Source organism: Lichenostomus cassidix, chromosome Z (assembly GCF_008360975.1).
Source record: "Lichenostomus cassidix isolate B80296 chromosome Z, HeHo_3.0, whole genome shotgun sequence".
In the NCBI taxonomy this organism is placed as follows: Eukaryota; Metazoa; Chordata; class Aves; order Passeriformes; family Meliphagidae; genus Lichenostomus; species Lichenostomus cassidix.
The window spans coordinates 4,986,361-5,000,994 of NC_139511.1; the positions used below are offsets into that span (position 1 = coordinate 4,986,361).

Genomic DNA, 14,634 nt, shown 5'->3' on the forward strand with positions numbered 1-14,634 from the left:
CATGGCTGGACAAGAGAGCAAACCAGAAAGTCAGAGAAACACGTGGGAAAGAAAAAGCTCAAGCTGACGTTTGAAATAAACACTCATTCAATACAAAAATGGATTACACTCCCACAGCTCCACCATTCTGCAGGAGGGAAAAGGAGAAAAGCGACGGCAAAGACCAGGAGGGATTGTGCTTGCAGAGCTCATCGTCAGGCTCGGAGCTCCACCTGGTGGGTGCTGGCCACCAACAGCAGCCACGGGCCAAGGGAGCTGGGGGCTACCAAACTTGTTTGGGATATGGAGCTCAGCGGGGCTCTAAGAGCCACGGACACACTTCGTGGTGACCCTTTTACTACTGCATTTTTACCGTGCAATGTGCTCCTGAAGAGAATGCTGAGCTCCAGAGAGTCCCCTGCTTCGAATTTTGTCCTGCAGACTTTCAAAACTTACTAGCTGTTTGCTCCTCTGACAACCCGGGCAAATAGCGTGCTGCCCTGAGGACATCCACATCTCAGCCTGGCTTTCGTGTCACTCTGTCAGTTTAATTTCCCGCACTTACATTCTACCGTAGGCAGCCTTAAAACAGGGCTGGGAGGGCGGAGAGCGAGGCGAGAGTGCCGGTAGAACCCCTGTCTCGGGATGGGGCATTGTGGCATCACCGAGCGAGCCCCCGGCAACCGCGGAGCTCCCTCGCGCCGCGGGACCGGCGCTGGTCCGGCGGCTTCCAGAGGGTCCCGGGAGCGCAATTCCAGCGGTCCCGGGAGCCGCTGCCTTCCGACGGTCCTAGCTCGTCATGAAGGAGCCGGAGCACCGCAGGGAGAGCTCCCGGCACCTGTGGCAGAGTAATTCGCGGTGAGTTTCTGTAGTTTCAATGCAGATTAGTTGCTCGGGCCGGGCTTTGCCTGTTTTAAGTCGGTTGAGTGGTCCCTATCCGAAATGGTTTGCGTGGGACCTTCAAATGTCGCCTTGTTCCACCGCTCTGACACGGACAGGGACATCTTCCACTATCCCAGGTTGCTCCAAGCCCTGTCCAGCCTGGCTATGGACACTTCCAGGGATGGGGCAGCCACAGCTTCTGTGGGCAAGCTGTGCCAGGGCCTCACCACCCTCACTGGTGGATATTCCCCATATCCATCCTAAATCAATGGTCTATTCAGAAGCATTCAGCGTTTTCACAACGCTGCAAGCAGAATGGGACACAAGTTTTTGATGACACGTTGAACATAACTTCTCAAGCAAAAACTTCCTCTACTGTGTTGTTTAATTATGGAGCTCCTACAAGCTGCTCCATGGCACTGGAAATTTTTTTTTCCTACATGAAATAACATGCTTTTTTAATTTATCAATTTGTGTGCTAATAAAGCATTGATACATATTTTAACACAAGAATGTTCCATATTCAAAATCTCTTTAGCATTCCCAGGTAACACTCTTCAAATTTAGGGGGTCTTTTTCCTCTCTGTGATTTCAGAGTAATTTAAAGAAGTTTTAAAACTTCAGAATGATGTGGATATGATTTTTTTTTTGCTATTCACTGTGAGATTTTTCTGTAAGTTGCAATATTTTAAAAATGGTGTTATGAAAAACTAGCTTCTTAGTTCTCAGGGCTACATCTTAATGTGAAAATTCTTCACAATTTGTGAAAAACTTCACAGCCTTTAACATGGCAAGTCTTCTATTAGACAGCCAACACTGGATATTTGATCTACTCAAAAAAAATAAAAAAAAATCATCACAGTACCTGCATTTATCTCCCTTCGAATTACTTTTAAGCTATGCATAGTTTACAATTTGCTAAAGAGAATGTAGATCAATCTACGCAAGGATAACATTTTTTATTGATGTTCTGAAAACTCAGACAGTGGATATTCTGCTATATTTAATATATATTAATATATAATAATATATTTAATTTTTTATATATATATTGATTTGTCTACAATATTCAGGCTTAGAGGACTAGCAGTACGATTTTGTTAACTAAAGCTGATGTCAAATTGCAGTGTCCAACTACAAAACATGGTAGTAACATTGTTGTGTAACTGTTCATGAGTGGTTAAAAAAATTATATTAATATTTAAATTAATAGTTAATAGTTAAATTAATATTTAACTAGGTTGACAAATAAAGCATGTCTCTGCTATAGACTTTAATGTTTTTATGATATAGAAAAAAGTAAGCTTTGAAGCTCATTGAGTAAAGTATATATGGTTAACTGTGATTTTCATTCTCCACAGTTTATAGATTAAATAACTGCATTTTGGACACCACAAGTTTGCCCTCTTCAGCCAACCCGTCTTCCAGAGAAGCTAATCGGTGAGCTCCAGGTCTGGATTTTTAAATCAGTTTAGTTTCTGATTTTGTGGCTTATTTACTTTCTAGATGCCTGAAATTATGCAATTCAGGTGGAAGAAAAATCAGATATGGTGTGATACATGCAAGCTGTGCCATGTAATAGAATCATCAAGCTTGAAGAGATAGTTTCTGCCACCACTTTGGAACACTGACCAGGAGGCACAGAAGGATTTTCCACATCAGCTGAGGTGGTAGAGTTTGGTTTTAAGTCGTGCCCATCACCCTTGTTTTTTAAGCCTGATGTGAGTTTGGTCTTTGCCACAAGTTTTTTGTCTCTCTTTAGTCTGATGGTACAAAACTTCCAGTTATAGGGGAACAGTGAAATTCCACAAATATGGACTTTGGTTAGAAAATCAGACTACAGTCTGCTCCTTCAGCTGCAGAAATTTAGCAAAATTATACTCCTAGGTATTAGGTGAAAGAAAATTTCCCTCTGTTGCCAAATTACTCTGCATTTTCTGCCAGCTGTGGAATTGAAGCAGGTGAAAAACTGGTTTTCTGCAATGGTCTGTGTTGACTGTAACCAGCTGACTTGCAAACACTGAGAATTTAGGGTTTCAGATACAAAATACTTTCTTCAATGAGAACTCAAAAGCTATTTCACCTGCTCATATGCTTTCTTGAAGATTCTTAAAGTCCTGCTAAAAATAGTGTCATAGATAAAAGCTGTAGTTGGTAAAAAACATGGTTTGGTTCAAAACCAAGGATTGATGGACTAGTAACCTATGAAAATGGAAGTAGAAAACATTCTCTGAATTCTGTTAGACTGCAAATCATGCATGCTTTGAGACTTCCCAGGGACTTTGGGTGGTTTTGTCTTTGACTGAACTTTCTGAGAGCTTTATGCTTGTAACACTTCTACTTGAGAATGGAAGGAAGAATCTCCTGCTACTGGTAGTAGGAAGCTTTCATAAAGTACTGCATGTGTGACAAGTAAAGAAAGTATCACAGAAATAAAAAATTTTAGGGCTGGTTTCTGTTTTATTTAAAAATGTTTAAGTAGACAAAGAAAATGAAGTGGTCAGCATGGTAACAGTCCATCAGTTCTGTCACTGGTTGGCTGGTTGGGGTGGGTTTTTTGGTTTCTGGTTTTGTTGGTTAGGGGTTTTTTGTCTCTATACTAAGAAAAAGAATAGGGTTTTCTGATATATATTTTTTAGCTTCCACCAGTTGCATTAGGAGTTCAAAAGCTGTGCATGAAATGCTTTTTCAAAAAGCTGTCTAACAATTTTTTTTGCCAGTACTTACTATTACTCTCTCTGCTTTAATGCTTTAATGTATTTAAAAAATACACATTTTTTATTTCTATAGCATCCCTAATTTGTTAATGCATGCGGTTGGGTATGGTTTGTTTTGTTAGTTTTTTTTACTTTTGCCTCCCACACACACAAACATACCCACACTGGTTCAGTTAAACAGATCAGTTAATTGCATAATTAATTTCTCCTCTGAGTAAGTTTTAATATGTAGGTATTTCCATTATGATTTTTTATTGCTGGATATTTAATAGGAGGGCTGAAAGAAACACATTTCTTAAACTCTGACTGCCATACAAACCAATGCAATTCTTTAAAAACTTTCAGGTGCTCTCTTAATTACTTTATAAAAAGTGGTTATTCTCTTGCTTTTATTCCATGTACTCCCCATGCAAAAAATACCAAATCTTCCAAGGTTTAAAGAAGCCAAATAACCTCTCTGCTGCCCACAAACTAACTAGATGGTTACCCTTTCCATAACCCTTGTTTCTTGGACCAAGCCTTCCCCAGTTTTCAGTCTGGGTTCTGTTTTCCCCCCTTGGTGCTGTCTGGCTTTTTGTGGTTTTAGCTGAGATTGATATGTCATTCATCATCTTTGAATGAAATGACCTGCATTTATTTCCTCTGTGTTTTCCCCAGCCAGGGAGAAATAAAGGTCTCTCAAACCTATTATATGATGACCACAAACAAGATTTTATTCAGCTTACAGATGCTCTGGCTGTTCAGGTTCCACTTATTTTCAAATCTTCTTGTTGCCATTGCTGAGTTGCATTAAATAAAGTGATTTTAATTGTTGCCAATCTCTTGCCCTTTGAGTCATGTTGGTTGCTCTGGGTATGGCTCTGTTAGTCAGTACTGAAATCTGAAAATGGGCTTGTGGTTTTCTTGCACTGCACGCCGGTTTTAATGATTCTTCAACAATGATTAAATATACAAAGTGTGTTAAGAACATGGCACCTTGTGGAATAATTACTGATGACATGCAGCTGTTCTGATCTCATACATAATGTCTGTCTTCTTTTTGAATGGGAATAGACTTACTGTTAATTCAATTATAAAATATTTATAGTCTACCCTAAAAAACTGAAATTTCGTCCTTTAATAGCAGTAATGTCTTTAAAGACAAGATTTAATCTAAGTTACTGATCCCCACATTGTGTTTTCTGCCAGTCAAAAAAAAAAAAAAAGTGAGAAAGCATACACCATCAGGTAAAGTTTTCGGTTGTGAAAAATGTTAATTGAGCCTGTGCAAAAATCTAGGGATAAAGTGGTTACCATTTATTTAGGAAAAGCTATTAATTAAATCCCATTATGCTGTTATTTCTGTAAAAATACTTCATGTAGACAATGGTAAGCTGTTTCAATATTTATGGTTCTGTATTATATGATCTCATTTAAGTGCCTTTTTACTCTTTTTTTTTACTCTATATTTCACATTTATTGCCCAAGAACTCTTTCACTTTTGTGCAGAGAAAATAATTATTGCAGTCTTACATTCTTAAAATAATGTGAAAACGGACATGTATCAAATAATGCGATTTTCAACTGCTGAAATAACTTAAAAGTTGTCCAATTGGAAGTTATAATAATTTCTCTTAGAATTATTAAACTAGTTAATTAAATATGTGTTTTTATATACGTGGTTATATGTATACATATGCATATATACATATATAGGTGTATTTGTGTGTGTATATATATATATATAAATAAATTTATATATTCTATGCATACATTTTTCACTTTATATATAGAAACTTGGTTTTGATTCTTTATTGTTGCTTCTGTTCCTCAAGGGCTGATTTTGCTAATGCCAAGTGGATTTTCTTTTAACTGAAATAGTAGTGGAAATTAAGATAAAACAAGGTAGTTTAGGGTATGAAACCTTTCATTTGTATTGTCTTTGTGATCACTTGTGTGTCTGTAGTTTAAATATATAAATCTCTGAAGATAAACTGTGTAAAAGAGAGGGTTTTTTCCACATCTGATCATTTGTTTCATCTCATGACAGAGATGGTTTTGAGATGGTAACCCATGTTCAAAATGAGACTTACTGTGGAGACAAAAAACCTGCCAGTCATTTTAATGTCCACTATTGGAATGATGTTTTTAAGCCGCCTGGAAGTTCATCATCAAAAATCCTGGAAGTTCATTATCAAAAATAAAGATGATGAAAAATAACAATGAATGTGTTATGGCTAAATCAACTTTGTTAATCCAAAGTGCATCTCTCTTTTAAGTTCCTGCTGCTACATATCTCATATCTGGCACAATAAGAAATTCTATATAATTTTTTTTTTCAGAGAGCAACAGCATGGTGAAAACTGCATGGCATAATTTTACTTATGTGAATGTTTGAAACTCTGGGCTCATGACTGGGTAATTGAAGTAAAGGAGCATTAAAACTTCTAGGGAATACTCATGTTTTTTGAAAACATTCACATTTTTCAGCTCACATAGTGATATAGCTATGTCACAGAACAGAAATCAACCAGAAATGGACACTGTAGAAGATTTGAGAAGAAAACTCGATCATGCTGAGCAAAAAATTTTGGAATTAACCAATCAGCGCAATCGAGAAGTAAGAACTTTGTATCTTTTGTTTGCTTTATTTTGCCCTTGGAATAAATGTCATTTGTTTCCTTAAAATAATACTCTCATCAGGTGGATCAAATCACAGTCGCTTTTTGGAAAATAACAAAGAGGTAGCACTGTACAGATCTCTCATACATGGTTTGTTTGTTTGAGTGTTTTAATCCACGTAATTCCAGGGATCCATTTCATAGAATCACCCTACCACTGATGGAGTCACGGGAGCATGACAAGAGCAAGTTACTGTGCAAGAAACAGGAATCTCTAAATAAGTGGATATGAAACAAAAAATTTGGTTTATTGGCTGTATTTAACCAAAACCAGATGAATGAGCACTCACACAAGCTGCCCACCACAAACTGCTAAGGGCAGAATTGTTGCACACAGCAGTAATAATAATTCAAAATAAAAGAAATTTTAATAAAGTGTTTTCTCACTGCTACTCCATTTAGATAATAGTTTGCCACAAGAGCATAAAGGAAAACATTTGCAATGGGAGTAAATTATTTCCCGTGAATGGAGCTCCTGTTAATAAGGATGCTGCTGCTTTCTAGATGTTCTGAAGAAATGCATGTTTTACTTTTCACCTTCCAGTGTTGAAATGGCTATAATGTGGTTTCCTGGATACACCAGGCACCAGTTTTTGGTGTACAGTTACCACACTATTTTTCTTACTTTGGATGAAGTCCCTTTTTTGAGCATTTTTTTTTTTTGGTATTTTTGTTCTGTTCAATAGCATTCCACTTGACTGCTGAATATCACTAGACAGAAAATTTTGTTTTTACATAGTGAGCTACTAGGTGTCTGATAGTCTAAAACATGACTGTTTTTTAAGTGTTATGTTAGTTTTAAGTGTTAAATACAGCTACCAGAAAATTCACTGTGGAACATAATGTTTCTGTTGCTGCATTTTTTCCTCTAAGATCCAGGAAGAGGACAATATTATAAATTTTATTTCCTTAAGGCTGAGTATGTTTGCAAACACAGGAAGGGTATGTTTAAGGTACATTAAATTAATCTAGGAATAGGATCATTTTTCATTAAAAAACCCATAAGAATATCTAAAATGTACATAAATGTGCAGTTTCAAGACTGTATTTCAAATTCAAACAGGACAAAATGGAAACTGTGAATGCAATTTGAGAAATTAATTTATTTTCTAGATGTCTCACTATGAAAAAGAGATAATGAAGTTACGGTTGGAACTCGAGAGAGGAGAGGCTCTTCAGCGACGTCTGGAGAGTGAACTCACAGCTGCCAGAAGAGAGGCTGATCTGCAAATGTGTTCTGCAGAAGATCAGCTTTATGATGCAAAAACAAAACTTATGGATTTGCAAGGTAATTTTCAAAAAAAAGAAACTGTGAACCAGAGGCTACATCAGTCCCAAATCAGTAAAAAAAGCACAGACTTCATAAAATTTTCCAACTACTGTTTCTCTTGGATCACTCTTTTCTTTCCCATGTCTTACTCATCTGCTTTTGTAAGCTCATAAGAGTTTACAAAACCCTTGCTGCCTCATGTGAATTAAATATAACCTGCTAAACCTACCAAACTTTTTTTTCTCTTGCTCCTTATTCCTTCCCTAAGTGTGTACAGAATTGTAATTAGGGTGTCCACCTCCACATCCTGCTTATCACTATGTCCAGTAGTTTTTCCTTTTACATTTCAAGGGGAAGAAAACCAAATCTAGCCCTGTTCATTTTACACTATTTCCAACAACTCTTTTTTCCTCAGAGTTCTCATCATGCTGCTTTTTTCTTTCATTTTTTCAAATGTTTCTAGATTTTAGTCACTCATGTCTGGCTTCTTCATGTCATCTTTGTCTTTTTATACAGATAACATGTATGACTGTAGTATGTGGAAAGGAAGGGTTTTACCTAGATTTTTTTTTTCCCTACTAGTTTTGTATTCAGAAACTCAAATTTTCTTAATCCTTCCCTAACAGAGAGAGATTTCTTACAGTTAAAAGCCAGGGAGGTGCATTCATAGTTACCTAAGTTAGTATAATACCCTTTAAATTTGGTACAGGAGGTGTATTTGGGAACCACTGATATTCAGTGAAAAGTTTGGAGCACTCTCCCTGGAGTTTGTAACCTTACAAGGATGGAAGGAGGCTATGAAACTTCCAAGTGCACTTATAGTGCCAGATTTTTTTTAAAGATAATACATAAGCTGAACTTTCACTCATTTAGAGAACACACAAATTATAAAAATCTTATGCTTGGTTGAAATTTCTCAAACTTTGGGTCTTTTTAAATTTAGGTTGTTGGTTTTTTGGTTTGGTTTTTTTTTTTTTTTTTTGTAATTTATCATGACAAGTGTCAAAGAAGCCAAATCATCCTGGTGTTGCCTCTCAGTTCTTTTACAGTTTTTAACTTCCTGCTTATTTTTCTGGATCACATTGAGCCTTGCTCACCTCATGTGGTGCTTTGATGTGATCCCAACTCAGCTCCTTGGACAGAGCGCCTCATTTATGCCTTGTCTTAATATTTCCTGTGAACCATTTTCCTGCTGCTTTTACTGAGGCTTGACTTCCTCACATCTGACACGTGTTCACCATCATCATGTCCAATAATTCTCTGTGTTTTCCTAATGTGTCTCTTCTGTTTGTTTCATCCTTCTTCAGCTAGAAAGAAATTTCAGAAGAATGGGATGAATTTGAAGGAAAAAATCTATTAGAAAATGGTGGTCACATAAATGCCAACATAGCTAGTTGTACTCAGGAACATGAAAAGTTAATACAAAATATTTTGATCTAAAAGCCAGTTTGTGAAATAAAGCAAAGTTCCTAGTAAAACTGCTTATAGGAAAGGCAGTTTTCCTTGGCATGAACATATTATATGCTGCATATATTATATTATATATATTATACTGTATACACAGTATTTCCCTATCTTGGGGCATTTGCTGGGCTGAAGATTTAAATCTCTTGAACAGCAATAAATTTCCCCAGAAAAGCTAAGCCTTTGCTTGCTAGCCCAACCTGCCTTAGGTTGTCCTACTGTCTTCTTCATGTGGTAGGTGTCTATTTTTACTGTTAATTAAACTGAGCTAGAAATTAATTGATACAGGTTAATGTATAAAATAGTATAAAATAATAACGCAATAATATATAAAACATTTGGAAATAAGCTAGCCAAGTGTTGCAGAAAAACGCAGTTCAGTTCCCCATGTTTTAGAAGCCTGACTTGAAAGAGTTAGCTTGAGTTTTTATTCTTTTCCAAGAGGAGAAGAGCTTTAATTTGTAAAACTTTCCGAAGCATTTCTATGTCCTTGTGTGAAAGACGGTATAGAAACACAAAATCTGCTTGTTTCTTTGTAGCAAAACTAAAAGTGTCAATGTTCCAGTGTTTCACAGGATATCGCAATACACAAAAGAACTTCTGTTAATTATATTTTTTTCCTGAACATGCTTATTTGCAGTGCTATTTGTCTTTTTCTCTTTTTTTTTTTTTTTTTTAAACAATAGTACTCCATGATACTCATCAGCAGAAAGCGGCAGAGGCTGAGAAAATGTTTCAATGCGCTCAGCAGGAGTGGGCATACGAACAGCAAAGATTTTCGAGGGAGAGGGATGACATACGCAAACTATACCATAAAGAAATTCTAGCCCTTATCCAAGAGAAAACTGAAACAGAAAAGGCTTTTCAGGTAATAGATTGAAAGCTCCATGAGATGCTGGCTGGACCTTTTTTTTTGGTGCAAATTGTGTGGTGGGTTGGGGTTTTCTGGTTTAGGGAAAAAACCAATCCGCCAAATAGCTAAGCACTGCACAACAGTTCTGAAGAATACAGCTTTATAAAGCTACATTTAGTGTGTCACACTGGTTTTGGGCTTTGATGGAATGAGTTGTGCTGTTTGTCATGGTAAACACCTAAACCAAGTTATCAGAACACAGAGTTAGTGGAAAACAAAGGAGTGCATGGACAGGTGATACCCTAAAGTCCATCTCAAAACAAGCTGAAACACAAATCAGTTTTCACTCATAGCTGATTCTTAAAAAGGTGGGGATGGACACAGGCTGTGAAGGAATCTATTTTTGGGCACGATTTTCTTTTTTAAGTTGCCAGTTACAGCAGGGTAAGCTGTGAGTTCTGGCTAACAGTAAATAGGCTGAGTTAGTTTGAGGAGGCTCTTTGTTTCTTAAAACCTTCCAGAGAGTTTAAAACTGCATCAAAACTGTTGACAAAGTATGCTATTCTCTTTCAAGTGATGTTTGTCCTCAAAAAGGGACAAAAGGAGCAGCAGATTGCTTTTGACATTGTGTTCCCTGTAAGCTCCCTGCCAGTGTTCTCTGTCAGTGGATGTATACTCAGAAGAAAAGGTGATCCATAGAGGCAGGCGTTTTGTTGATAAATGCATTAAAGTTACAAATGTAATTAGGATGAGCAAATTAAAATTGCCATGAATACATCAAGCCTGTTAAACAAGCCAGCTTGAGCTGTAGGATTTTGGAATCTTGAAATCTCTGAACCCAGAAGTTTTTCAGAACTTTCAGAAGTCGCTGAAAGAAAATCTAATTCACTACTAGGTGTCAAACCCTAACCTGCCTTCAGTAGTAACAACATTCAATTTTCCCACTTTGCTTTTTAGCTGTTCCCCTGCTCATCACCATACAGTTATGTTAAGTATAGTTATAAAAGTCCAGGAAATAAAAGATGCCCAACATAAGTGCTAAATGTGGGCTTGCCTGTATTAGTTGTTGCTTGAAAACTTAATCCATTGAAACTTGTCAGATAAACGTCAGAAATATCTGGGTTTATAAAATATGACTTTGAGTGTGTTGCAGTCTTTTGTGCTGTGTATTTACACGCCAGGTTTAAATCTTCTTTAATTATTCTGAGCTATAAAATGGAAGCTAGAGAGATTTAATTGTGGTCCTAATATGTGCAGAGTACTGCGATTCTGAGCATGTAGGCAAATCCTGGCTGGAAAAACTGCACTTCATGAACCGTAATTCTGAACTTGGCTGTGAAAATGCTGAGGTAGGCATGGGAGTGGAGTCACCTGAGAGCATTGAAATATGTCCCTGAGGCAGGCAGGAAAAGCCACCCTCTCTGCTTTGTGACAGGTTTGGGGTGAGCCCTGCTGGGCATTATCCCCATCCGGGATAGGATGTGCTGGAGCTTGATAGCAAAGGCAACAGCATCACCTCGTGGTTAGGCAGGAAGTCATATTCTTTCAGAGAAACACAGTTTTTTCCCTTAGACTACTTGTGAAATTGTGTCGTTTACACACAGTTTAAAAATAACAACAACAAAAAGACCAGCAGTGTTTTTCATGAGCAAATATGTGCAGGTGGCTACTGGGATTGTCTTGAACAGCACCCCTGAAAAGTTCAGAAACTTCAAATTTCTGAAATTGTACAGCTCATGCTGACTTGTTTAACATGATTGATGTGTTCATGACAGTTTTGGTTTGCTAATTTAATTACATTTCTAATATAAAATTGTTTTTAAGTCTTTATGCAGTATTTTACAGCAAACCATCAGTTGCTTATTTCACATTTCCCAGCTCACTTTTATTAATAGCTGGAAAATAAACCTGAAGAAATAAATATTTATATGTGTTTCCAGGTATATGTTTCTGCAGAAATGGTTAATTTTGGTTTTTATTTATTTACTTATTTATTTGCATTCAGAAGGGAAGAAACATTTTCGTTGTCTTGCTGTACATGCCAAGCTAGAGGATTAGCTTAAATTTAGTCCAAATTCACATGGATTATGGGGATTTTGTAGCAGTGACTCCGCAGAGCTGCAAAGTCCAGTAACGTCAATACTTATCCCAACCTGTAGCTCAGTTCAATTTCTGCAAGCAGAAATCAAAGTGGGGACCAGCTTAGATATTTTATTCTACTGAGAATCTAATATGTCATATTTTTTAAAAGTAATTCAGTTTCTAGACAGAAGAAAACCCTTTTTAGAATAGCAAAAATTAAAATAATTAGTTCTGTGGGTGTAACAGTTGCTAAAAATGTCTCATTTAACTTGAAGTTTTGTCTTCAAATGGAACTTTTGTTCCTATGTATCATTTCACCAAACACACCCTAACTGTGTTTGTCATTGCTACTAAGCAGAGAGAGAAGAGATTGGAAGGGCAGTACTCTTTTGGGGAAAGATTTCCTGTGGAGATCTGGCTCTCATGTTAGTGTTACCACACGAGGTCATATTCACAGTGTTTTTTGGGCCAACACAGATTACTTGGAGGGGAATGAAGAGTGTGTCTGCCGTTAGGTAAACACTTCTGTTGACATGTGCTAACGTCTTAGATGTTAAGATTTTAACAGCCTCTTCTGATGCAGCCTCCACTCCTCTTTATGCTTTACCTTTGAAAAAGTACCAAAAAAGTACCTCTTGATGCATTTATTTATTAATTTACCTGTTTACCCTTAGGACATGAATACTGCCCTGCAAGACCTGCGCAAGAAACTGAGGGACATGGAGACAGAGCATTTTAGCTGCAACGAGAGGCTGAGGCTCCAGGCTGACCAGCTGGTGTTCAAGACTGACCAGCAGCAGAAGCTCATCAGAGAGCTGGAGGTGAGGCTTTCTGCCTGCTGCTGGGGATCTCAGCAAGCACTGGCACCTGGAGCAGTTTCATTTTCGAGGAGCGGAATCTCTGAGTCAGGCACTCAGTGCCTGGTGTTTGGTTAACAAAATGCTGAGCGCCTGTTCTGCAGGAAAGGTGGATTCACAGGAATGCTGGGAGCCTGACTTGGGAATGGGGTTTGGACAGCAGATGGGAAAAGGTTTATGTCACTGTGAAAATAGTCTTAGCAATACGGAAGGACAGGGGGAGTACTTGTGCAGGATTTGTGATTTATTCTTTTTTAATTAAATATGCTAAACAGATGCACCATGTGGGAGGAGACAAAGTTTAAGTCTTTTGGCTGATGTTGTGGAGTAGGTTGGGCAAACTCTGTGTTGTTGCTGACTTTCTCTCTAGTAGGTCTTTCTGGATCTCAGTTTCCATTGATATCTGTTTCTAAAGATTTTTATGTGTATGTGAAATTACACAGAGTTTAAATTCATTGACAGCAGCTTTTATTTTCAAAGTTTTTATTTATTTATTATTTATTTGTTTTTCTGCTAATGTTTCTCTCATTGAAGTGCTTAGAGTCAAGGTTTAGTATCACATTGTTGCTATTTTGTATGACTTTTCCAAAATCAATGACTTCACTTGTACCTCTGTAACCTTAAATGTGTTTGTCTTAAATAACTTCTAATATTAACATCTTTATCTTTATTGCATCACTTGAAGGTAGGAGTCATTTTGGAGTGTATATTTCTTTTCAATCCAGTCATCAGTCAAAGTGAAAATATTTTTTTGATAGAAAACACTGTAATTAAAACTGCATGTGAATTTCTGTTGTTGCAGTTCTACAGTTACTGCTTTTGCTAAAAGCATTTTTTCAACTGAAAGTCTGCATCCAGGCCTTCATCTGGACATAGGTGTCTGTGATTACAAAAAAAGCAGCAAGAACATAATCCTATGTCAATTTCTTTGACTAAACAGAAAATACAATTTGAATTTCTGGATATGTAATTTTTCCTGTTGTTATATTATTATTATTGTTATTACTATTACTATTGTTCTTGCTGCTATTGTTAATAATAATACTATATTTTGTTATTTATTTCTTGGTATGAGTTTTCACAATTTCAAAGTACAAGTAGTTCAGATACAACTGGTTGTTGTATGGAGACTCAACGCACTGAAAAAATAAAGTTGTCTCTGTGTGGTGTTATCTTTCTGGACTTCACTATGTTCAAAATGTACTTTTAGGCAGCTACAGCGAGAGTAAGGAGACTGGAGGAAAGTGCTGAATCAGCAAAAGCAGCACATTTGGAATGCAAATACACTTCACAAATGATGCAGGTAAACTTTTTATTAAATATTTGGTAGAAGTTTACAGTAAAACAGAAGATAAACTCGTAAAGGTACAATCTTCAAAAAATTTTAAGACTTCCTTCAGTGAAAACACTGTGTAGTTTTTTGCAATGAGTGTCAAAATCGTAAAAGTTTTTTTTACTATATTTTTCTTCAGGGAACTGTCAAGTTATTAGAATAAATATTAAAATAAAATGTCCCATTCTTATGTTTGAGGATTCAAAGGAGCATTTAAAAGGGGAAAGGAAATGTTTTGCAAGAGTTATATATACTACTGCTAATATCCCGCCCTGTATCTTTGGAATGGTCACTTAGATTAATTTGGAGACACAGTGCATACATCCAGCTTCTCTAGGAGTGAGAGACTAATGCATCCCAAGACTGCAGTTCCAAATATCATTATTCAAAGTACATTTCAGCTTCAAAGCTATGATATCTGCATATATAACAGTGAGGTTTGATTATATGAAAAAATGTAGTATATATGTTTCAATATTAAAATCTTGTGTTAATAAACTGTATCACACCGGGTTTGATCCAGAGAAGCAATTAGGG

The 14,634-nt window shown here is 36.8% G+C and overlaps 1 protein-coding gene across 1 annotated transcript in view; it reads left to right on the forward strand.

The window, feature by feature from the left end:
* Window positions 1-654: 654 nt before the first annotated feature.
* The window catches only part of LOC146424272 (coiled-coil domain-containing protein 171-like), a 14,507-nt gene continuing 527 nt past the window's right edge, over window positions 655-14,634 (forward strand). Inside the window, exons 1-7 of the mRNA XM_085042813.1 lie at window positions 655-837; window positions 2,223-2,301; window positions 6,048-6,177; window positions 7,352-7,526; window positions 9,659-9,840; window positions 12,582-12,728; window positions 13,975-14,067. Coding sequence (XP_084898939.1) covers window positions 6,067-6,177; window positions 7,352-7,526; window positions 9,659-9,840; window positions 12,582-12,728; window positions 13,975-14,067 — 708 coding nt within the window. The 5' untranslated portion in view covers window positions 655-837; window positions 2,223-2,301; window positions 6,048-6,066. The remainder of the gene's footprint in view (window positions 838-2,222; window positions 2,302-6,047; window positions 6,178-7,351; window positions 7,527-9,658; window positions 9,841-12,581; window positions 12,729-13,974; window positions 14,068-14,634) is intronic.